The sequence below is a fragment of the Cinclus cinclus genome, chromosome 1 (assembly GCF_963662255.1).
Source record: "Cinclus cinclus chromosome 1, bCinCin1.1, whole genome shotgun sequence".
In the NCBI taxonomy this organism is placed as follows: Eukaryota; Metazoa; Chordata; class Aves; order Passeriformes; family Cinclidae; genus Cinclus; species Cinclus cinclus.
The window spans coordinates 10,331,096-10,357,378 of NC_085046.1; the positions used below are offsets into that span (position 1 = coordinate 10,331,096).

A 26,283-nucleotide genomic window follows, 5' to 3' on the forward strand; every position below is an offset into this window, starting at 1 on the left:
CTCGGCATCGCGTGTTTTGAAAGGGAGAAATAAAATCCAGCTGCTGCTAACCACTGCAGTAGGAGTGTTTAGTTTGTTTGGATCAATTACTGTCAAAGGCAGCCCAGAAGCCTTTTTTTCTGTTCTCCTCTCTCCTCCAGCTTGTCTTTGCAAAGTTTCTTTCTCTCCCCCTGCCGAGTTCAGCCTTATTGGCGTTTATCTGGTGACCTATTGTTGTCAAGGGCTCCCCAACAGATCCCTTGAATTTGCACAAGTTGCTCCTGGTCCGCCACAGGGAAGCTTTGCTCAGATATCTGCCAGATTTTAGCTCTGTTACATGGCAAGGTGTTAGTCTGCCTGTAAGGACTAACTAGTTTGGCTTGCTTGATTAATTTTTGTTATAAAAAGGAGAATGCTATTTTTTAATTTTTTTTTTTATATTATTTTGGAGAAAGGGGGGCTTAAGATCTCCCTGAGTGCACAAACGTCCAAGAGGAGATGCAGGCAAAGTTATAAATTTAGGCTCCTGGCTATTCATAAGTGGAAAAAATTCAAAATATCTATATTGAAGACTAGTAAATTTCAAAGTCATGTTACTTTTTTTTTTTTTCTCCCATGGATCTAGGATTTAAAATGAAAATCTATGCACTGTAGCTTGTCAGTGTTTTGGAGAATGCTATCAATTTCTTCCTATCAGTGTTCTCCAGAACATGGTGACAGCAGTAGCCTATCCCTCTTGTACTTTGATCTCTGTCAAAGTCAAAATTTAAAAATGCGGCTGAAGGCTTTTGCCCTGCAAAAGCGGAGGGCATCTCCTATCAGTAGTATGATTGTGACCAAAAATATCATAGATTTAAATTAAAAAAAAGGAAAACAAATTTCTACTTGACAGTTCTTATAGCAGTACTTTGTGGCTTTGTTTTTCAGATTTTTTTTGGTGAATTTGAGTAAAATAGCTTATTTAGCAAAAAAAACCCAAATTTTAAGATATCTTGCTGTCTTCTCTAATTGATAGCCAGCACCATGTGGAAGGGAAATACATTCCACAGACTCCTCCAGACATGTTGAGATACTTGCCAGAGTAAATATTGATAGTTTAGGCTATGCCCAAACCATCAGAGAGCCATGAATTATGATCAGCAGGAATTTGCTGCAGCACTGAAGGTGCATTTTTGAAGAAGTCAGGCACAGAAAGGATGAAGATATCTTTGTGTCAACAACTCATGTCCCCTGTTTTGGTAATGTCCATATAAATCCATAAAGGAAAATTCCTGATTTGGTTTAATTGAGCACTGAAGGGAGAACATGCAATGCCACAAAAGGCAGCAAAATATGACAGTGTTTTAATGTACTGTCAGTGCTTGCTGGGAATAGAAAAACCCTTGGGCTGAGTTTCAAGTTCAGTAATCCATAGGATCCATAGGAATCAATGTTCCATGGCTTTTTTTGGTTTTCTTCAGTGAGAGCTGATAACTGCCTTTAGCATCTGTGAAGGTGTTTTCCAGACTGGTGACCCTCATGGGCAATTCCTCCTCTCTCCATGTGAACTCTGTTATGAGCTGCTATAAACATTACTGTAGGACACTATTTTCATGCTGCTTTCCAAGAGCTGCCTGCCAACTTTTGGCTCAGACAACAGTTTTAACAGCTATGTGATATGTTTCTTTTTTTGTGCAAATTGCTGATACCCAAGCACAAAAACCTCAGTGCATCTCTGATTTGTGTCCTGCAGCATGCATCAATCATCACATCTGCCCCTCATTGCTGCCATAACCATGAGCCTTCAAGAAACTTGACTGCTGTCTTACCAACCACTGCTCCCTGCTTTTTTCTAGCTTGCTTGTTTTGTCTGCTCCATGCTGATGGCCACTGTTTAGTTTGCAGAGGGTTTCTGTGTCTCTGCGTCAGGATTAAACAAGCATTTAATCTCTTGGACACTGCTTCCCTGCAAAGACCAGGACAACCAAGGCATAACAGTATCTTTGTGGTGCTGTTCTGAGCTGCTCTCCCCATAGGATGGGTGTCCAAGGGTCATTAGGCACTGGGGATTAGAATGACTTGTGTGTATTTCAAGGAGAGTAGAAGAAAAGAGGGGTCTCATTCTGGAGTAATGAGTTTGTTCTCCAATATCCCTGTGAGGATTATTCGTTAAAAGTCCAGGGCAAAGTTGATTTGGATAAGAACTAATTATCAACCAAGAAATTAAGGCAGTGTAGCTGTCTCCACCTCCCCACCAGACCTTGGGGACACACATTATTCCTTGTGTTTAACCTATTAAAGCAATGTCCCACATAAGAGAGAGAGGAGTTGATTATAATTATTTCTGTGAGCATTAGTGCCCAGTTAATAGAAGATGGCCTAAAAATAGGAACTCACCAAGATAACTCAACAAGAACAGAAAACTTAGAAATCATGGGATGCTTAGATTATTTTTCAGAACAAACCAAACTGCAGTCATTTTTGCATAATTGACTGTTTCCTCAGAGAATGTACTCTTTCTGCCTTTAATTTTAAAAGATGAACTGGATAAAGACAGCAAGAAGAGACAGCACAAAAGGATGTGCAAATTAGCACGGCTTCAGTAGCATAGGCTCATTTGGATAACATCTCATTGTAGCACTGATTTTAAGGTACCATTGTGTGAATTCAGGTCTGATTATGGGGCTGTAGTCTGCAGCAGATGTGATGACAAGTAGGTTAAGAGCAATCATGCTTGGGTATTTTCATATCAAATGTCTACCCTGGTTCAGAAGATGAACAGGAAATAACAGCTCGCTTGGAAGTAGACTCTGACTTGTCAATTAGGAAACTAGAAAGGATGAAAAAGGAACATGAATTTGTCTAAATGCAATAACATTGCATTATTAAAGGTAGAGGAGAAAAAATTAATAGATGCATTAATATCGTATGTATCTTAGAATACAATCTAAGAAGTTGATGGATATCATGAGACATAGACAATGTTGATTGCTTTCACTGAATAAAATGAGATGAATGGAGATGGATAATTTCTGCACTTTTTCAGTGATAACGTGTATTTATCTCTGCTTTCTATTTCTCAGAAATTTGTAAAAATATTTTATCTTAACAAAAGTTCACATCATGCATCATGTATGTGCAAAGAGAAAAAAAAACAACACCCTTACTCTAAAATTTTGCTTGTATTAAAAATCCAAACTCACTTGTAAGATGTTTATATTAAGACAGCACTGTGAGAACAATGAAGGATTTTACTATCCCAAAGAACCTCAGCCACTTCTCTCTGGCTGTAAAAATGTCTAAACACATGAGTCACATTTTACATCCAGTATAACAAGTCCAAAGTCTGTTCTGTCCATTACTTCTCAGCAGTCCTAAGATTAAACCCTAAATACTTTCCCCCTACTGAATTTTATGACCTGCATACTATTTTGTGTGCATGTGTATGTACATAATCCTTTCACACTGCACTATGTGTAGACATTTTAGCTGAGATACAGAGGCAAGAAAAATGTTGGTTTTCTCCATGACTACTATACAAATCCACTATTTAAAGGCTAACACTTGCAAGAAAAATAAAATGGACAAAGATATTCCCTTTTCAGGGGGGGGGAGTGGTTCCTCTGCTGCATGTGGCACTGGGATACTCAGCAGCATCACTGGGAGGCTCTGGACACCACTGCCCTGCCAAGGTGCACAGGCATTTTGTGTTGGTAGTTTTTCGCTCACACGATGATGGATCTGCCTGCCACAGGGCTGGCACAAGGACCACAAGAGGGAGGTAGTCATCGTAAAATAAATGGTACGAGCTTGCTTCTGGTACTCTACAAAGAAGGAAAAATCTGCTTGAATAATTAAGACTTCCTAGATGTGAATACAGATAAAAATAGATAAAGAATGTGGCTTTGGCATGACTTTAACACTCCGGCTCAAACAGAAAAGGCTTTGCATGGAAGTCAACCAAAGAAAAATTCACTCCGGGTGCTTGTATTACAGCTCCATTTAGCGGAGCAGAACTATCATGGCTCGTATTTAGTAGGTAATAATGAAGCATCATAAAATAAATTCAGGATGCAAGTCCAAGATTCAGCTGCAGCTTTAACGAGGTCCAGCTTGCCGGGAGCTTTTTGAAGTGTCCCTAGCTCACTTACAAAGCCAGAAAACAACAGAAGCAACTCTGACAGCTGTGAGAGTGTCTGGTTTAGAGGAAGGTTTTATGTCTGGATGACACCAGACTGGGACTCGGCTTTCATGTACTAACTAGGTCTGCTGGTTGCTGGAGCCCTAATCATTCTGTTCAAACTGTCTCACCCTAATGAGTTGCACAAATAATAATTCTTCACAAATCAGATCCACACCATCAGCTTCATGGATAGACAAGCCTGGTTTATTGAGGTAAATAGCACAAGTCAGCAGAATCCACACTGTGTCTCACTAGCCATGTTTAATATGCAATCTAGAATCTGAAGGGAAGAAATCAAATGTTGTTTCTGTGGATGCATGGATGGCATTAAATATTTTCAACTATTAAAGAGCTAAAGCAGCACCTAGCAGCTAACTTGGATGGTTAAATCCAATTTACCCTACTTTGAGTACATTGTAATCACCGTGGACCCTTACAGTCTTTATAAGAGAAAATTAAATACTTTTGATTTTCCTTTCTTCTCAGAGGAAGAAGAGATTTGGATAGCTTATAAACTTAAATTGCATTAAAAATACCTTTCAGCCTTATAGATTTTTTTCCTTGAAGATAATACAATTATTTTTTCACTTCTGTGAATTAAGATTGGCCATTCATTAACTAATTACCACGATTTTTGCTGTTCTTCTAAGTATTATTAATTAGGTGAGTGGTACATTTAGAATTTAACATCTTGGCTAGGAGAGTTTTGTTCAGCATACCTAATGCTCTGAAAGCCCTGAGCATGCTCTATATCACACAGGACTTAAGTGCAGGGGAATCTTTTGGGGATTGGAGCTGCCTATGGCTGGGAGTTACACACTACAGCAACTGAGGAGCAAAAGAGAGATGCAGGGAGCGTGGAGATGGATATGCCAACTTCTTTTTGCAGCAGAGAACTGCAGGATTATTGGAGCCCAGCTGATGCAAAGTTATGTGTTGTTTAGCAGTGATGACTGGTTTTTATGTGCAAAGCCCTTAATGTGTCTACAGTATGCTGATGCTGTGAGAGGAAGTGACCAGAGTCCTTTCTACTCTGCTAATTTATTTCCTGTAATTCCATGTAGGTAATCATTCTGTATCTCCATTTGATCTTGCATGGATTTTATATATTAAAGCAAAGTAATTTCTTCATCTGAGACTCAAGCTGTAACCTCTCTGGAGCAATAACTATCTTTTATACTGCATTTGTATGAAGGGTGAGGACGTGGTCCTGGTTCCTCAGCTGCAAGCCTAGAAGTGACTACAATCCAATTAGCAGCCAAGATAATAATAACAGTATCCAGTAAATGAATGCTGTGCCTCTAAATTGGTTCTTTTGCCATTGTTTGGCTTAAGAAACTCTAATCCTATAAATTTCTTGATTGCCTGTAGCTCTGATTATAAAAGCAACTTTCCCCACCTACAGAGCAAGAAATAGATGGCTGAAAATCAAACATTATTTGCATTGCAAAGGCATCTCTCTGGGCCCCATCTCTTTCTAGCATTCTCCTCTCAGGAGCTACTCACACTCCTACCAGCTGTTTCTCTTTGTGCAGGAGAAAACAGAGGAGTTTATAAAACTATGTACCTGCTCAGTTGACCAGAAAAAGTTCTTCACAGGAACCTGTTGGAACAGCTTCTCAAAGCTCAATGCCTGCTCCATGTGCTGCTGCTCTTCATGCTGGAGTCAAATATATCACTGCTAACCTCAGCCCTGGCTTAACTGTGACACAGGCAAGAGGCCATAGTTTCCAGGAAGTTGGTGAATGAGGATATTGAGAGAAATAAAGTTAAGGAGGCAGAAACAACTGACACTGCATGAATATGAACCAGCTCTGCAACACAGGGAAACAGGTTTCTGGAGGGGAGTGGGTGAGAAGTCTGGGGCATGTGGCTTTTCCTGACATGGTGGCTGTTCCTCCCATGACGATGCCACCTTCTCACCAAGGTGACACTGACACTGAAGTTAACTGATGGGAATCCTTGACTTGCTCAAAGTAAAGAATCACTGCAACATGGGATTGAGATCACTTTAGCTTGCAGATGAAGCTTTTGGCAAATAGGGGATTTAGCTGGATCCAAAAGGTTAGCTGTATTTGCCAAGGAGAGACACCCTGCTTCTTTTTGATGATACACACACAAAACACAATGAGGTTTTGTTAAAGTCAGTAGACAACCACTGCTCTGGAGGGTCTGGATGTGAACGAGCAACAGCAGCATTAAGCCATTTCAAAGCAGAATGAACGTGATTTCCACACCTATTCTTTTCTAATTTAGGTTCATTTGAAATCCAGGCACCCCTCTTTTACTAATTTGTTATGGCAGTATTAATTAATGGTATTGCTCTACAGCAGTAAGAATGCCATTTAGACTAAGACAGGTTAGAAGGACTAAAAGATTAGAAAAAGAATTGCAAGTTGCTCAGACACAGCTGGGGGCCACCTTGATCTCCTGAATTGAAAACACTGCACTTGGAAAGCCTGGGAGTGTGTGGATGAATTTCTACCAGTGCAGACTCATTAGGGCTGGTTAGGTCAGCACCCTCTGATTTAGCCTCCTGTATTGGAATGTAAGAACATGAACTTCCTAAAGTGGGAAGAAACAATTGTCAGACTTCCATGAAAGCTGATTAATTGAAGAAATTTCATTTTATTTGATGGAGATTAGGAGTTCAAGACCAAGTATGCCAGGAAACAAGAATTAATATTTAGTGACTTATACAAGATACAGTGAAGAGCTGTAATTTCCATTCTCCTGATTCATTTTATCTCTGCCATGAGTTTAGCAGATCTCCAGGCTCCTATCTTAGCTACTCCCATCAACATTGTGTGCCCACTCTCTCACCATCAATAGTATTTATCTTGCACTTCAGTGCCTAGCACAGAACAAACATCTAGTTGAGGAAGAACTGGCAGATTGATGGGCAAATTTTGAGACCATTTCAGGTGGTTCTTGCTACCCACTCTTCATCCTATACATGGGCAAGTGCACACGTCTCCCAGTCAGTCACTATTGCACCTGTATGAGACTCACAGAAGCAGACTGATGCACTGCTGATGGCAATAAAGAAGGCATGACCTCAATTATATTGGTTTAAAATTATGAGATTAATATTTCTTTCTGGTATAAACTGTAATAAGCTTTTGTTTACCATTTGTGTATAACTTTGCAGTTAGCCCACACACATTGTGCAACAATCACAGGAAAGAAAGTCAGAGTCACAGCAATGTTCTTTTAAGAAAACACTGGTATTGTAAAATGCTCAGAATTTCATGGTGTGTTTTCAGTACATATTTTCATGGTGGGAGGCAGCTGAAGAAGCAAGTTGGATTGCAGATGACCCATGGAGTTTATCTATTTCTGGCCTGGCTATTCTTGTAGCCCTTTGTTTCACCTGAATCAGGAGATCAAGGTGACAGAGTTTTACATCCATGCTGGGCATTTCCTGGTGGTTCAGAAGCCTCCTGTGTAGACAGCACCTCTCAGGACAAACTGGATGATACAGAATCATAGAGTCACAGAATTATTAAGATTGGAAAAGATTTCCAAGATCATCAAGTCCAACCATTGACTAACCATCACCATGCCAACTAAACCACATCACTAAGTGCCATGAGCAATTGTTTCTTGAACACTTGCAGGGTTGGTGACTCCACCACCTCCCTCAGCAGCTCATTCCAATGCTTAACCACCCTATTAGGGAAGGAATTCTTCCTGACGTCCAACTGGAACCACCCTGGCACAGCTTGAAGCCATGTCCTCTTGTCCTGTTGCTGGTTGCTTGGGAGAAGAGGTCAACCCCCACCTGGCTACACCCTCCTTTAGGTAGTTCCTCTCATTGTGTCTTGAAGTTTGACATTTTACACTGAATGTCCCTTAGTCAGCAGAAAAGTGTCTGTCTGTCTGAGGGCACACCCGAGGCCCAGGCTAAGGACACCAGGTCCCCTGGGAGTCCTGATAAACAAGGCAGAAATGTAAATTTTTTTTTTTAGCCATTTCCTGTTTCCAATCAGGCTGTAACCACAAAAAGATAGATTTTGTCCTCCTAGCACCACAGATAACAGCAAGGCAAACAGGAGCAGAGACATGCAAAATTGGAATACTCTTTACAAAAGACAAACACTGATATAAACACACATCTGGTTTCTACAAAATACTCAAAATATGGTTGAAACTCTTCTAGCTGATCTTGTTTTCCAGCCTGTCCACACTACTAATGAGTTAGCTGTTTGATACTCTTGACAAATACAATGAAGCACATGAAAAATGCGGATGGTTGCATAGGACAATAGTTGCTCCTTATTCTGTGAAAAAAATCAATACCTCCTAATATTTCAAATTCTACTTCTAAGCTATTTGGGTCCATGGTGTTTTCCTGCTTTTAAACACCTATGGACATAAACCAAGACTACTAAATAGGAATAGTTTTGAAAAGTTGTTTGAAGTATGTCTGAAAATGTGGTTCCCACAAGATCAGGGGGACAAGAAGGAGCTGGAACAACACTTGGAGCAGCTGGCTCTGACCACAGCTACTGACAGCTGCACTCTCCCCAGTATGGTTACACTGCTTTGACTGACCAAACACCAGAGAGACTGACTGAGGCAGTGAGCAAAGGCAGTCACTTGATGAGGTACTGCATAACATCATGAGAACAAGAAAAGCTGCTTCTGGATTTAATGCTCAAGATGAAGTCAGTGGAAATATGTCTGTTGGTTTCTGTGGAATTTGAATTATGACTTACTGAGTAACACAAACTCAGGTTTGGTGTCACAGCTGCTATATCTGTTGATGAGAGCAGCTTGTAAGGAGGTCAGCAGAAATCAGTGTTAAGGCTTATCTCTCAATTAATGTTCTGAATGCTGGCATTAAAAGTAATCTTTTAGTTGGACAATACATAACCACTCAAGAAATACTGACGGAGAAAGTTCAATGACACCTTTTCACTGACATTTATACTTCCAGAACAGTGAAGAGAAGAAGATAAGGAGGGCAGCAGTCTACAGAAAGGAGAAAAGGCCATAAAAAAGGGAACATACACTGGAGAATATGTCACTTAATGAACAGTTGGCGACTGAATAAAATGTGATATTCAGGCAGAAGGTGAGCGTGAAGCCAAGAAACCAGGGAATATTTCAGAGAGCTCAGGAACTGAGGCATGATCCTTGTGGTGCAGTTTCAGAACATGAAAAACCAGAGGTCAATAAATACGTGGTATTTACCTGCTGACACACCCAGCAAAGTTCACTGGGGGCAGTGAAGCAACCACCAGAATGGGATTACTTATAACCAGAATTCATTTGGGTAGGAAATACTAGAGGTATCTCATTTAAAACTGTGTGTACTTTGAAGAAGCACTGGAAAGGTGAAACTGCCCAGTTGGCTAAGGTTTCCAAAATGCCTGCAAAGCACTCTGTGAAGATCACTGTTATTATTGAACTATGTTATTATCCCACTGGTTCATGGAGTTTGCAACCTGGAATTAAAAGAAAAGTGGAGGATTATGGTGTATTTTAGAATTTCTTACATTTGTCGTGTTTTCTTTTTGGAAACATAGAAAGGAAACTTCTGCGTCACCAAATATAATTCCTGGGTCCTGCAGGCAGTCATTCTACCTAGAGGATTAATCTCCTATCAAACTCCTTGAACATATAATGACTGTCTTTACTAATGTTAATGAGAATTGCTACTCATGATTTGCATTTGCACACTACTTAAGGATCTTGAAGTGTTCTTTCATATAATATGCTCATTTTTATTACAGGCATATTGAATTTAAATGACTTGCCTAGGGTGTCACAGCAAGCCAACAACAGAATGACTCTTAGTGCTCCTAGTGCTTTGCATTAAATCCTGGACATTAACAACTCCCTTCATAAAGGGAGCTCTGTAGCTGTAGATCACCTCCTGGTGCTGATGGATCAAACCTTTTCGGATAGCACAAACAAATCAATAAATTACTTGAACCCATGTAATGCTTCCCAGTGTCTGCAAATCCTGACTTCCTGTGAACTTAGAAAATTGACACAAGTCTAAATAATGCTTTGATAGCCTTTGGCCTATGACCAACTATGAAATTTTCATGCACTAAGTATGCACCTCAGATCTATATTTTCTATACAAATACAGCTGTAATCTCTACATTTGCTCCAGGAAAGTTTCAAACCTTTCAATAATACCTTGTGCTGTTGGAGGCATATGTGAAACCAAAAAATCAAAACAAAAAACACCCACGCCCTGAAATCAAACCAACTGAACAAAAAAAAAATAACCCCCAATAGTACGACTATAATGAACCAAATTCTTTAACTTTTCCAATGGCAGAATTGTTCTGACTCAGAAGCATTCCTTATCACTTATGTCTCCTCTAATAGCACGTTTGCTCATCAAAATCTAACTCTAAAAGGAGGAGATGGACCATCCTTTTATTTATGGGCTCCTCTCTGTTAAGAAAGGTGCAGTACCACAGAATTACTTTATTTTTCTGTTCCTGCTAATATTATCAGTGTGCCAAGGTGAAATGTTGGTATTTCCCCTTATACTTTGCCCTCTCCTCTATGCCTTCCCATAGAACGAGCTTCAAACTGTACCCAGTGATTTCAGGATACTATTTCCAAGCTTTTCCCTGTGGCTCTTTCTATGGGGAAAAGGTTGTTTTTTGGCATGACACTTGCTGTAACATCAGAGGGACCATTGGGTAGACCAACAGCAGCTACAGCAATACCGATCCCACTCATGAAAAGAGTTCCTCCAGTGTGGTGGCAGATTCCCCAGGAGCTCTCACCTGTGGCAAATGGTGACATTTACTCCTGGTGGGAATGTGGCTGGGCAGACGAATGTTAAAGAGGGCCTGCAAGGCCGCCTGCGCTGCTTGACCCTTGGCCAGCTTCTTGCTACGTCCTGAGCCTTCGAATGTTCTCCCGTCCACTCGCACGGCCATCACAAAGCTCTTGATGTGCTGCTTCTCCACCGTCTCCGAGAGGCAGACGTAGCGCAGGCCGGAGCGCAGCTCGTTGAGCAGCACCACCGGGTTCTTCTCGCTCTCCGCCTTGGCCATCCTGGGCTTGCCGGGCTTGGCGTGGCCCATCAGGTCCAGCGTGTGGCAGAGCAAGCGCCCGTGCCGGTAGGCGGTGGAAAGCAGCTCGTTATTGACGGGGCTGTAGACCGAGAAGTCCTCGCTGTGTGTGGATGGCTCGAACTCCTTGAACAGAGTGTCTGGGAAGTCTGCCTGGTCGGAAGTGAAGTCCGTGGATGGGCTGATGCAGTTTCCCATGGCGAAGTGGGCTTGGCAGGCGTTGGGGAACTGAACGAATGACTTCAGAGCTAGCTCTGCGGCGCGCATCTTGGCTTTCTTTTTTGTGGGACCTGTTCCTTCAAATGTAAGTCCATTTACTTCCACAGCAACAGCAAAGACTGGAGCATGCACTGGACCTGTCTGGGAAACCATTTTATATTGTAATCCTGGTTTGAGTTCGTGTAGCTGAACCAGAGCATTCTTTGGTGTCACTGACCATGAAACTTTCTTCCAGATAAGCTGAAATTTGCAGAAATGGCCATTATTGCCTTCCTCTAAGGGTCTTTTCCTCTTACTGCTAGTTGTTCCCCCTCTTGCCCTATCAGTAGATGCTATTGGATGATCCTCCAGGTTGCCAATGTTTCGATTTTCCTTTACTTCTGCACTGCTGGTACCTGTCAGTAAAGAAAGGAAACAACTCACATTACAATTGTCATCATCATAGCTGACATTATGCCTAGGGCTGTCAGAATAGCCAAAAATAAAAAAATTATAGAAATTGTTGCTAAGCCCTTTTTAGGAGTTTTCCTTAAGTATCTCCATAATGGTTGGTTTATTATTTCTAGCACAGCTTTTTTGCATGTTTTGAATGTTTACTTGTCCCTAAAGGTCTGCTTCTATTAGTCATTAGCCTTCTGTTTTAAGAAAAGATTACATCATTCAGAGATGAAGCATAATGGATGCCATGTGACTTAAATGAACTGCTTGATAATTACTAGTAAAATGTAAATAGTTTGCAAAATTCCCTTAGGATGACAATTGTTCTATAATCCATGTGGGTGAATGCTTATGAACACATTATTAGAAATCAGACATTATTCACAAAGGGAAAAATGAGCCATTACATTAAATAATCTATTTGTAATTAATACATTGACCATCTATGCTCATATCATAGACTCTTGTGTTGTCAACATCATGAATCCAGACTAGGAAACAAACTGACAGACCTTCACAGCATTTGAAACAATAATTTGGTCTGGACTCGTATCCCAGTTTAGTAAGTGAGTGCCTTTCTGTCAAATTCAATTGCAGATGCTCTTAGTTTCTGCATCAGCAACAACCAATATTGCAAAAGTTCTAGATAAATCCAAATGAGACCAGGAGAAGCCAGAACATTATGATGGGAATCATTACTGACATAAAGGACAATCTATGTCAAAGAAAAGCAACAAGAGAAAGTGACTGCCAGGAGTGCTGGGAAGGGAATGAAAGGACAGTGGGGAGCTATAAAGGGAGCACTCCATTGTTGAAGCAATGAATCTACTGCTCTGGACCACGCTTGTGCAATGTGCTGCAAGGCAGTGCTCTGTGCCACGGCTGAGAATGGAGACTCATCCCACTGATGTCCTGAATGAGACGCAAGATGTGCTGCTGGCTAAATAAACATCCTATAAAATTTCTGTAATTTCTGATGAGTTTGTTTAAATGTCTTGCATCTCTGACACATACTCCAGTCCTCCTGTGCATTCCTTGGGACAAAGACAAATGGAGGAAGTAAACATGGCTGTAACCAACCTACAAGGCAACCCATGCCAGGAGTAATGTACCTGATCCCTTTTCAAGCAGAGCACTGTGTGGCTGCTTGCTTTACTCCAAACAACGCAGGGCATGGAGCCTTTCCCAGGTTTTGGTTTGTTATTGTCAGACATGATCATGCCACCCACACAGGCCATGTCAGTCTCATGCACAGGAAGGTCCCTGTGGTCCTTAGGGGACAGAGAATGGTCCTCCCACTTTCTACGGGGCCATGGCCATGCTTGGTTTTCTCTCTATTCTGATAAATATAGGTTGGCTGCAAGGATGTAGGGGGTGAGCTGCTGACTAAGCTTGAAACTGCTGGAACTCTGTGTCTGTGCTGCACCCCAGTATTAGGCTGGGCCAACAGATGCACAGGAGCCTGAGGAGATTACGTAGAACCAACCATCATGATTAAAAACTTCCTTTATATCCTGAAATGCTACACTTGTATTAAATATCGAAAGACTTTCCAATCAGAGCCCTAAATCTGCACTCATGCAAGTTGTTCCACAGAAAGAGGGTCACTGCTTAGACTGGAGTGATAATCATGTCACAAATGGGGGCCCATTTGCACAATTGAGTCTTTAGGCTTCCTCTCCTGAAAACCCTGCAGCACACACTGAGCTTCCAGCCTGGGTCAATGTCTCCAAAGTTATCACCAAAGAGCTCTCTTCTGCAGTGCTTTGCTGAGACAGAACATGATCTGATAAAATAAGGTTTTAGTGACTAGTTAATTTTTACTTTCTGCAGCCTAGGGGACAGAATGAAGACAAGTGAGGAAGGAAAGAAAAGCAAAAGACATACATAATAGGAAAAGAAAAGTTTCATTGTAGAGTATTCAGCTGTATAAAATATGACATCTTTAAACCAACCTCTCTGGAAATAAGACATTTAAAAATCATGAAAAATAAGGCACAAGGGTAATGTGCTGTTTTCTCATTGAGTTCACAACTCCATAGAGGCTCTGCTCTCTATAGCAGAGAAAGGGAAATATAGGGAGAAGGGAATATCAGCTTTAACTTCCTCTATCCAGCTTGGCAGTGTCTCTGGCCATTTTCTGTCATGACCTTTTCTCATGTTTTTATCCCACTCAGAAGATATCTCTTTAGTTATGTGTATTTTTTAAAGTAAAGACAAAATATTTTGACCCAGACATATTTTTTAGCAGGAAACAGGTTTGGTTCTGCATTTCACACCTCCTCTCTCATCTTAACCTAATGGGTTTTTACAGAGCCAATTATGATACATAATGATACTGTAGTCAAGAAGCATGAAAAGAAAGATAGCTCCTGCTTCACACAATATTCAGCTTTGAAAAGAATTTGTATTGATTATGTACTGCTGAATAGGAAATCTCAAGAGGTTATTTGTGTTTACAATTCATGTTGTCTTATTCCATGTTTTTTCTTTCAGAGAACTGCAGATTTGTGATCGTGAATGTGTGACCTTAATGTACTACCTTAACCATCCTCAATAAAAAATGGTTAACTAAAGCCATAAAATAAGTATTACTTATTTGTCTTTAATTGTGTCTATAAAATTGCCTAGTCCATGTTTTGGCCAGCAGAGTTTGCCCTGAGGAAGTGAAAAAAAATGCAGAGATGCAAGCGTAAAACTTCTAGAGATCAAGCACAAAGGATAAAGTTGTGGACAAAGCTGGGCACGCACAGCAATGACATGTCTGCATTTATGGTGTGTTTTGGCCTCGTCACAGTGAAGAAAATCTGTTCAAGTGTCCTTACAGCCAACCAGATTTTAGAGCACCCGATCTTGAAACACCAGGAAACAGCTCAGTTCTTCCCAGATCTCAGTAGGAGCTGCAGCAGCCAGAAGTCATCATGGCCTGTAAAGCACAGGCAGCCTAAACTCAGCGAGTGCCTCAGAATGTCTGTGAGCCTGATGGGCTTGTGTGATCCCTGGCAGCTGCCAGGAAATGTGAAATTACTTTATACTTTCAGGTATCTTTGAAATAGGAAGTCTTTGAAATGTGCCTTTTATGAGACCTCTGTGTAGCAGACATAAGATTACCTCTCTAATGGTGGCACATGTACTTCTATTGTGAAAATCAGACAAAGCAGGCAAATGACACCAAACTACACAAGATAAATACTGTAAGCAGCTGTAATAGAACAATCACAAGCAATTTTAGAAATGAAGAGTGCTAAAAGGAAAGGGATAAGTCAGAGGATACACACAGGGAAAATGCAAAACTGTGGATCATTTTCAGTCTTGTTATTTCTCATAATGTCTTTGTTCTTGACTTTCCCAAGTATATTCTTTACATTTGGGGGAAAAATATAAATTATGGTTCTCCCATGATGAAAGGTTGGAGAATAACAACATTGAAAGGGGATGGAGTTAAAAAAAAGGAGGAAGAAAAATATAGTAGATTTTTGGCAATAGTTTCTAATTTATTGCATAAGATTTCTAAAAAAGTCCCACAGCTTTGCCCTGTAATATCTCCTCAGTTAACTTTATTAATTGATTTTTGCAGTTTCACAGGCAACAGAAGACATTGTTATCTTGCTTCAGTAACTGAATGGCAAAAAGGAAAGCAGTTAGTGAAATATATTTATTTATGCACTATTCCTCAATATTCTGACTGCTCTTTCATGTTTTTCTCCTTTCGGTCATTATGCACAGTAGAGTTAACCTAGAGAGTTTGCATCATCAAGAGCATTTCAGAACTATAATGCATCACTAATAATGACACTGACTATGTCTCTGGGTCTTAAGGGCACTGCAGAACTAACCATCCGATACTCCACGCTACATTTGAAGAGATAATATTGTTCCTGTTGAAGGTTATTCTGCTGTCAAGCCAACTTCTAGGGAGGATGGGAAAGGAGACGTGGTAGGTGGCATCTCAATTTTTGCTAGCATCTTTACTATTGAATTAAAATGGACACTACATTATTGAAAACTTGTGATATTAAAAGAAAAAATTTGCAATATCTGTACTATAGCCAACTCCTGATTTAACTGATAGCTCTGAGATGGGCAGTTACTGTCTTTAAAAATGGTTAGTGAACACTGGATTGCTTAGGTAGAGTACATTTTTGCTGTTCATCTATGTCACACTGACTGCAGCTTCTAGAAGGATTGACTTTCATAATTCCTGGAATATTTGAAAGTGAAAAATCCTGAATCAGGAGCAGCAGGTATGAACCCAGGGCCAGAACCATGGTACCTTCATCCAAGGCTGGCTCCGACATCAAATGCAATGCAGGGCAGTCTCCTCTTCCAAGCAAGATGGCATTTTCATACACTTACTGATTCCACAGCCAAGAACTGGGAATGCTTCTGCTGGGAGTCTTGACTTTAGAATTATAAACCTGAAGCTAACAACAGAAATCACTCTTTTCTCTCTTACATGAAAACACACTTATATATTTTTAAATCTTCATGTAGAAAGTCTAGGTAAGCCATGATTTCTCTGTTGCTGTTGAACACTCCCTGGCAGCTCATAGGGTTCAGGTGGTTAAAACCAGTGTAATTAGATTTTGTTGGTGTGTAACACCACACTGCAGAGAGAAGCATTGTCAATGAAAAAAATACAGGACTTTGCTCAAAGTGAAGATGAAAAGTTTGTGAAAGGTGACTGTCATTTTCTTTAGCTGTTCTAGAATGAACATACTCTACTTTGCCCACCTAACCATCTGAAGTAACTGTGAAACTCTTGTCTAGTACAGATCTTACCAATGAAGTAAATAATTCAAATTATCTACTGACCTTAGATTGACACTTGAATTCTGATGCTCTTTGCCCATTAGCAAAGAACTGCATGTAGCAGAAAATGTAGGCAGCCCATGGCAGATACAGACCTAAGGAGATGCCTCCCTGAATCAGACCCAGTACATTTTAGGCCCTGGAGAAATCCAAATGATATCAATAGACACAGTTTTCAAAACAAAAATAAGGGAATAGTTTTGGTGAGGATTTCTTGGAGCTCTGCCTCCTGAAATGGGATATTCACTTTTTTCTTAGAGACAGGGTTGTCTGTCTCACAGTGTAAGGCTGTATCTCACATTGTGGAAAGAAAAGCTCTGGGGCCTCATGCTGTCTGAAGAGGAATTTGACCAACATGCTCATCATAACTGGACATGCTTCAGTACATTGAATCTGAGTCTGGAATGTGTCCTTCAAGACTGCTGAAATCAGTGTGTTGGGGACCATCAGCTCCCTCTGCAGACACTGGGGAGAGGTGTGATGCCCTGAGCCTGTGCTCGTGGCAGCACTCCATAATGAGATCCCCAGGAATCATGAGCTCCTGCTACAGGCACAACCTGGATTCAAAAGTGTCTGTGGCTGCTGATAATCTGCCTTGATGCCATGGCAAAGTGGTGATGGCACAATTAAAGATCAGGGACAGGCATAGGCTTGTAACATCATGAAAGGCAGACGGGTTTAAGTAGTGAACAGGGAATGATTATTCACTGTTTCATGCAGTCCCAGCACTAGAGACAGCAGACCTTGAAGCAATAAAAAGGTGCACTTTTTGACAATACCTTAAATCACACCTTGTTCCTGGCTGTTGTTGAGATCAGAAGTATCAGTGGGCTCCGGAGAGGACAGACAGTTCTGTTGATGTCTAAGAAATATGGTGATTCAGGTGCAGATTCTAGCAGAGTAAATTTTTGCTAGGTGCCAGAAGGATATACCAAAGGGAGGATCCCCATTTAAATGTCCTTTCTCTGAAAGCATCACTAATAAATGCTGAAGACCATGTACAGAGCTAGGCTTCCTGTTTCTAATCCTCTGTGACAATTCTTGCATTCTTAGCTACAACTGCCTTCTGGGGATGAATAGAGTGATCCTTTCCTTACATGTTCAAGATTAGACCTTCATCAGAGACAGATAATTACTTTACCAACAATTTCATTCCAAAGGTGCATAGTGCCTTAGATAGGTTTTTCTAGTATTACTTCATTGATCATAAACCACAAAACTCATGTCTGTATGCTAATAATTACCTGTTGAAAATGCAGGTGTAGTTAAACTGCATAGCTCCCTTTGTAAAGAAGGCCTAAGGGAATGTGAAACAGGATTTGTATCCATTTCAGCTGGTGGAGCTCTGCCCATTGATACTGCACAGTCGGGGAGCAGCGCAGTGAGCAGAAAACTACAGGGATAAGGAACTGACTTCTCTACCTTGCCAGCACTCTCCTGGGCTCCTGTTAAATTGTTAACATAGGAGAAGGTTCTTCCACTGGTTCAGAGCAAATCTCTGAAGCTCTTTAAAATGTGGAATTACTCCAGAGGTACATGTGTGCTGTAGGCTTTAGTGGGATTTAGGCCACTATACTGCAAGTGAACACAGAAATCTGGATGATTTAAAATTAATTCATATTTAAAAAACATTTAGAGATTCTAATAGTAACACCTAAAACATTTTCTGTGTAGCAAGAAATAAATAGCTGCCTTTTCACTGGAGCATATGTTTGACCAAAGGGAGGGCTGGGTAGGATGACCCTGAAAACAGTGACATTTGCTGTTTCTCTTTCAGAAAACCCTGTCCATGTGAGCTGTTTTACAGCCCACGCAGGCATGAAGCTGTCTTGGTGTTACAGCAGCAATAAGAAAATGGTGTTACAGTGTTTGGCTTGTACAAACTTCCTACATTACCTAAAAATAACTAAGTAGCACATTTGGGAACTATTACGCAGGAGGTGCCTGCACAAGCTCATCTTGTGCACAATACGTTTCCTCTGCGTGTGTGTGTATGCTTCTCGTATGTCTTCCTGAAAATACAGCCTTCCTGGGACCAATTCTGAAGGATTTTCAGATTTTTTTTTTGCCTTTGCTAAGATCTGTAATTGCCTGCCTTTGCTGTGCAGCAGAATAGTGTGATGTCCATGTGATGCTCAGCAGCAGAAAATAGCAGGCTGTGCTTCTTCACTCCTCCAGCAGCTCTTCCCCTTGGTGATGCACCATGACCAAAACAAGGCAGATCAGCAACAACAAGGGAAAAACACCAGATTTCTCTCACTGAGTGGCTCTAATAAAGCAACATGGCAGTATGTGTCTGGCTGGAAAAGAAGCCAATCTGGTAGGTGATACTAAAACATTGCTCATTTGGTTCAGAAAGCTTCCCTCCTTTTTTTTAAGTTTTTTTTAAGGTTCAAGTTGGGTTACAATAAGCAGGCAGGATAACACACAATAATTTATTCTAAGTGGCAAATGGAAGGGCTTACTGAGCATTATTAATTCCTAACTGCCCTGTCAGACTTCTTGGTGTTTGGAAGACTTTTCAACTCCTTCAAACCCAGCAGGATTTTCTTCCAGCTCTATAGTCATGGGCTCAGACAGTTGGTTGAGGTGTAAGGGCCCAAGAGAATACTAATTTGCCAAGAGTGGTTAGTTTTTAGGTTATTACTGGTTTATTTAAGCCTGGTTTTTCAATTCTCAATTTCATGGCTCTGTGCAGGGCCAGGAACTGGACTTGATGGTCCTTGTGGGTCCCTTCCAACTCCCTTCTGTGATTTCACATGAGGAATTGCCTATAGTTGCAAAACCACCTCCTTTCCACAATTGTTCCTCCACTGCAGAGATTTTATTTTTGAATTTTATTGCTCATCTATAGAGAAAAAAGACTGCTTACTTAAATTGTCTTCATCCTCCATGGTGGTAGGGCCAGGACTCAGGTACTTGAAGGGTGCTATGAAGGTTGACAGTATGCTTAGTTTTTCTAGAAGAAAATAGAAGAAAAGATATGTATAAAATCAGTACTCAGTCAATGCATTCACATCTACTTCACACTTTTTCTCAGGTCAAAACCTCTTGTTAAGTCTGTTTGGTTTTAGGACCTGAAGGAATCGCCTGAAGTTGTGTCAGTGAAGGTTTAGGTTGGATATTAGAAAAAGGTTCTTCAGTCAGAGGGTGTTTGGGCACTAACCCAGGGCAGTGGTCGCAGCACCAGTCTGACAGAGTTAAAGTGTTTGGACAGTGCTCTCAGGCACTTGATGTGACTCTTGGGGATGGTGCTGTGCAGGGCTGGGAGCTGGACTCAATGATCCTTGTGGATCCCTTCCAGCTCAGCCCATTCTGAGATTCTGTGACTCTAAAGTATCACCAAGCTAACGGAACCTTTTTGCATTTGCTACAGCTGGCACAGGCAAACACCAAATACACCTGGCTTCTGCCCTCATGTAGCGTTTCTTGACTGCTTCCCAGCAATGGTGCCCAAGCACTGCAGAGTAGGGGATGCTTGAACTGGTCCAGCTGGGAATGGGGCAGGCAATCTGCTCTGGGAGAAGGGACATAAGCACTGCTCTAGTGGATGAGATCATCTACTTCACTTGTTTCCTCTCCCTAACGGAGGCTGAACCAGAATTCTTAAGAGAAAACTCAGTGGTGGATGGCACAAAGGAATGACTAACGTGGTTTGTAATGACTAATGCAGATTGTAATTCTACCTGTTTTTGATGTGATTTTTGGAAAACCCTTATGGTGTGCCCAGAAAGCTATTGTTCACACAGTAAGAATACTATTTGAAATCCCTCTTGTGCTTTTAACTGTGGTTTCTGTTTACCCTGCAGACAGTGTATGGCAGAGACATTTACTTCCAGTGCCATGATCAGACTCTGCATTAGAGGCCAGGGCAGATTGAGCAAAATGAGAACTGAAACTGACTAGGTCAATATTTGGCTCAGGATTTATCTATAGGGAAAAACTGAAGTTAACACAAACACTAGAAACATATACATATTTAAATGGTTTATTTCCTTTGATAACTAGTTTGTTTGGCTGAACACTTACTTTGTTTAGGCTGAATTCCTTTTGACACACTATGGGGACTTTATTGAGGACCAACAATAGCAGAGCGTCTGCTTGACAGAAGAAATAGAAACACACCTAACAAAGGTGATCCACTTTGCTGCTTTCCTAAAGTACTTCCTAAAGTACTTTCTCTGCTTAGAAAGCCTCAGCTATGGCTGAGGAAATAGGTGGCTGAGGCTCACCTATTTCCTCGATGAAAATGCTCTGCATCCTGCACATTGTGAACAATGTTGGCCTATCATCCTTTGGCAGAAGCATCAAAATAAGACTAAGAACGTATTCTTTGAAGTGACACAAGGAAAAAATATTTCCATGGGAAATATCTTTATCATTGAGAAAATATTTCCCTGAATTTCCTGAAACTACTGGTCTGCTAAAGTACCACTGGCCTAGAAGGTATTCCAGATGAAGAGCTCTTAAACTTTTTCAGCAGCACATCTGCTAGCTTTTTGGCCTGGTTCTTCCTACATTTGCAAACAATCCTTGCTCTTGTTAAAGACTGTTATCAGAACCCATCAAAAATGACTGCATATATTTGCCCTTGGCTGGGTAACATTACAGCTCAACTCTATTACTGGAATTCACTGTAAAAGCTGACTGCTCTTTGTTAAGTAAATACAATAAGCAGAATAAAAGATTGCCTGAAGAAAACCTTTTTCCATCCAGAAACCTTTCAGCCCAGACTAATATATAATTAGAGCACAAATTAACCTCCTTCAATTGCAATTTCATTACGGGATTGCACTGATGTTAGGAACCAAAAGAATGAAGCTATTTATGAATGCTACAGCCACAAGATTTTCCTTTGACACTTTTTTGCTAAGGCATTGCTCAGTGAGAAATGTGGTGTCTCTGTACGACATCTCACTGTGTGAGACTGTTGGATTGTGATCATGATAAAGGCTGGTATTCACTACTGACTTTCTCAACTGGTTTCTTTGATTGAAGTGAAAAGAGCGTAGGCTTTGGGACCTAATCCAAAGGCTGCATTTAGTAAGGGAAATGCTTGAGATGATAGACATAGGATCAGGGCAGCCCTTGGCTGTAGTACCAGCAGTGACTGTTGTGTCTGGGTTCTGAGATCCTAAAGTGCGTGTACTCCACCTGTGCCTGACTGCTGACAGCTGTCAGACCTCGAGGATTAACTCTCAAGACACTGATGTCACACACAAACCTAAATCTTCTTTGCTGAGAAAATATACATCCTTCTCATAGAAAGTTAACCCATTAACCAAGCGATATGGAAGTGCTTTCTTGCTGCAGTGGCTAATGCTTACTCCTGCCACCAATCAAAATGCAAATCCATTTAGTTTTATACCATACTATTGTTAGGTAAAGGGATAATTTATGATTTATTTTTTTGCAATTGATATGTTAAATTGAAATTTACAATGTGGATCTAAAATTGATCAATTTTATTTTTATTTTGTCTTAAGGGATCCTTTAACCATCTTAAGCTTTTGTTGGTACTGTTTTCCACCTGCCCCCAAAGCCCTTGCTTTGTTTGGCAGAGAAACAGGATGTAAAATTTGCTGCGTGCTTAGAGCAGCAATGGATGGGTTTGTGTCAACTAAGCACAGGCAGATCCTAGTAACAGGATATGCTTCTATCAACACCAATAATAAAGATTATAATTCAATATGTCAATCCATTGGCTAACCACAGGAACCTTCAGTGTGTCTGGGAGGAGGGCAGGGTTTTGAGTAAGCTCTGTATAAAGAGAGAAGCTGTAGTATACACAGTGCATAGATGAATTATTCACCCACTGAAGAAGGAAAAGATAAATGACAAAATAATTAAATGAAGGTGTTCACAGGGAAAAAGTCAGGTTAGGCTTAAAACTATTGATATTATTGTGCAACTCCATCTTTTGTACATTAATGCCTGTTGCTTTGCAGACCACGAGGCAGTTCAGCTTTATTACCAATGGTGAAATTCAGTGTTAATTGTCAAGATTAGGAGACTTGTGTATTCACACTTTATGGTCCCTATGTAGGTTAATGCTCATCATAATTAACCTTGTTTCCAGCACTATGATGAAAACTTATGAATAAGAATAAAGGACAAGGTTGAAAAAATACCACTAAAGCCTCCTTCTCTCACTCTCTTTTCCTTCCATGTATTGGCTCTTTTTTTTTCTTTCTTTCTTTTTTTGTTTTTTTTTTTTTTTTCCCCCAAAAAAAGAAGAAATGACAGGTAACCCAAAATTAGAACAGAGACTTTTACTTTATGATTGTAAATGTTCTCTGTGTTCATTTGAGGAAGTTATTTTTCAAGGTTATGAGAGAGGGTTTAAACAGAAAAAAAAAAGACATTTCAAAAACTCTTTTCTGCAGAAATGCAGAATATATAACTCTATGTTTATGAGAAGTAATACATGAAGGCATTATTGCTGGCATTACAGTTGTACCCAAAGTCTCTGATGCCATGAAGAAGAGATTTCATAGGAGCCTACACAGACACGAAGAAAGCTTTATTTAAAATGGAAATTGAGAGACAAAGAACAGGTATAGTGGAATTTATCTCTAGCTGCCCTGGAACACTATCGCAAGATGATAGCATCATATTTTGTAGTGCATTCACTATAAAACAGTCTTGTAAGTGAGAATCTGCTCCAGTATTCTAAGCACAAAAATCATCATTTCTTCTGAAGAGAAGCCTACTAGAGGAGAAGCCTTACTACTCTTTTGTTTTGGGATGGAAAAGATTTCAATTCACTCTTCAAAGGATATATTTTCCAGTAACAGCAAACAGTTAACACAGAATCATGAACAGTGTTTTTACAGTAGCCATGAAAATAATTTAAATAAAAAACTCCATGGAACAAGATATGTGTTGCATGAAATACAGAAAACGTTTTGCTACAAATGATTCAGCAAAGCCTGGCACATAAGGCAGGCAAGTTTCCACTAAAACCTGCTTTACTGTGAAGTTGCTCTTGCCCTGGGGATGCAGTCAGAAGGCTGGTCACAGGTCCTATAAATACACTTTTATTGTGAAGACAAGAATGCACACATACAGCTATAAACACATTTGTGCCCTTCATACCTATCCGTATTTGAAGGGCACCAGACAATACTGCTTGATCATCAACTCTGTGGAAGTTCTTTCACTCTCAATCACCAGAATAAAAGCAACAGGAACAGCAGGAGCTCAACACTTTTAAAAATCAGCCCTTATACATGTTGGACAAATTGTTTAGCTTTGAGAAGAGCAGACTGAGTGGGGTCATAACAGCAGCCTGCAAGCACATAAAAAGCTGCTGCATGGAAGAAAGGAGCAAACGGTGTTCCATGTGCATTAACACAACTAGAAGTAATGGACTTAAATTGCACCAAGGAAAATTCACTTTAGACATTAAAAATCCCTTCCTAACAGTAGGGATAGTGCAGTGCTGGAATAGCTTGTCTGGTGGGGAGGTGCTGAAGGGCTGTAAGGAAAGAGTTGGAATCCACAGGGGGGTTGTACTTCCTTTATAGAAAGGGCCCATCCTTTGTACTCTCCCATCTCTACAGATTGCAGCAAAAAAACTTGCTCTGACCATGAGATCCTGCAGCAGGTTCTAGCTCAAACCTGGAAAAGTGAGTAGTATTTGCTGGTATTTGCTTTCTCTGAGAAGAAGTTTGTGGCATGCTCTTTTGCTTGGCAACTAATGAGCACTATTAATAATTGTTTTTCAAAAATGCAACTTTCAAGCACAAGAAGGATACCAGTAAACAAATGGATACCAGTGGTTTGCCAGGTCAGTGTTAACAATGTGTTACTGAATTAGGTTCATTCTCATATTCAAACTGATTAACATAAGCTACCTTACTTGTCAGAGGTTTCTTCAATAGTATTCTTTTAAAAACACAATGTGGACATTATATACCAGTCCTAAGTAATTCATTTGAGTTTGTGTGGAGTATGAAATTTCTCAGGAAGACACAAATATGATGCAATAGCACAAACTCAGCTGCAAAGCCTCTTGAAAAAAACACTTATTTTTTATTTCTCTAAAGCAGTATTTGCAGCTACTTGAATAGTTATGCTTTTACAGTTGTGTTTAGTCTTGATTTATTTTGAAAGGGAGGGGAGATACAGGGAAAAGAGAGCATGCAAATCAGGAGCTGATTCGTTATCTTCCTTCCCATATCTCAGTCAGTTCAGGCTTGGGCTGACACTGACTGACAGGATGAAGAGATTCTTAACGAAAAAGGAAAATATGGCAGATTTGTGGGGAAAATAACAATGCTTTTAAACCATACCACTTACTGGGATGGCTCACAGCCTTCTAAATTATGGCTTGTATGGCCACCATGCTGAATTATTTAATTTAAGCAGCTAGTTTCTAGATAGGAATTTACTTGCATGGTGTCAGAATCAGCCCTTAAAGTTGAGTTTGAGAACCAGCTGTTGAATCAAAAGTTTCTGAGTGTGCAGGGCTTAACAGCATTTCCCAAGTGCTTTTTGCTTCACAGGCAAGTAGGCAGGCTCTGTGTGAAGCTTTTATATCCACAGTGACAAAGCTGTGCTGGGGTCTCCATGAATTACCACCACAGTTCCTCCCTGGGGCTGGGAGGGTCTTTGTCCATCCCCTCCAGCTGTGTTTAAGTTGGAAGGGTGGCTGCCCTAAACCCCTTCAGAGGGCTGATGTTTCTGTAGGCAGAGCAGCAGCTTTGGATGCTGCAGGAGCTCCAGCTTGGTGTCTTGCAGGGGATGAGTTCAAGCCTGCATATATGTGCAAGGGGCTATTGGCACATGCCCATTCCTGCTTGGATTGTGTTTTCTCCTCTCAGTCCTACTCCGTGAGATCTTAAATTGGAGCTCTGCTGACATCATGGACCCTTGAGAGCCAGCAGTCAGTGCAATTGAAACAGCATGCCTGACTGGGCAGTCCAAGGGGGGAAAAAGAGCCTTTGAACTGGAGAACTTGAAAGGGTTAAAATATGTGGGACTGCTCCTGTCTGTAGGTGTGATGCTTGGCACTCCTGAGAGCATGGCCTTTGAGGTGGACTGTTACTAAAGGTCTGATTTTTATAATTGGTTTTCAATCCAGATCATTTGCTGTGCTATCCCACCCTGGCCCATGTGGGAACTGTTAAGGAAAGCTTTCCTTGGAGGTAGCAGAGAAATATGCAGAGAGAAAAACCTTCTGGTTGAATATGATTTTTTGACTGGAAAAATTTTCTTAAAAACTGGGACAAAAGGGACTATTCAGATTAAGTAATTTAGGTTTTTTAAAGGAAAAAGTGTATTCAACATTACTGTTTTTGTTCTCTGCTTCAGCAAGGACTTGAAACAAAGATGTAAAATATCAGAGCACATTGTTTTTAGCCGGATAACTGAAGGGAAGACAAAACTAGGGAACATTTTGGTAGTCAGCATTTCAGGTGAAGGTTTTCAGATGCTCAAAGCAGGTTGTGCCTTCAGTTAGAAGTCAGAGCTGTGAACCTGGAGCCATGAAGTCTTTCTCTGAAACAGGGCAACAAGCTGTTCGGTTCAGTGCAGGGCTCAGGCACAGAAACACCTGCCTGTGCCTTGCCTGCAAGTTGAACATGGCCTGCCAAGTGAAGGGGTCTTCTGTAAATC

General features: G+C 40.7%; 1 protein-coding gene across 1 annotated transcript in view; it reads right to left on the reverse strand.

Moving 5' to 3' along the window:
- ADARB2 (adenosine deaminase RNA specific B2 (inactive)) overlaps nt 1-26,283 on the reverse strand; it is a 298,964-nt gene that overhangs the window by 85,361 nt on the left and 187,320 nt on the right. Inside the window, exons 2-3 of the mRNA XM_062493910.1 lie at nt 19,535-19,621; nt 10,903-11,807 (exon numbers count right to left, since the gene is read on the reverse strand). Of these exons, the coding sequence (XP_062349894.1) occupies nt 10,903-11,807; nt 19,535-19,621 (992 nt within the window). The remainder of the gene's footprint in view (nt 1-10,902; nt 11,808-19,534; nt 19,622-26,283) is intronic.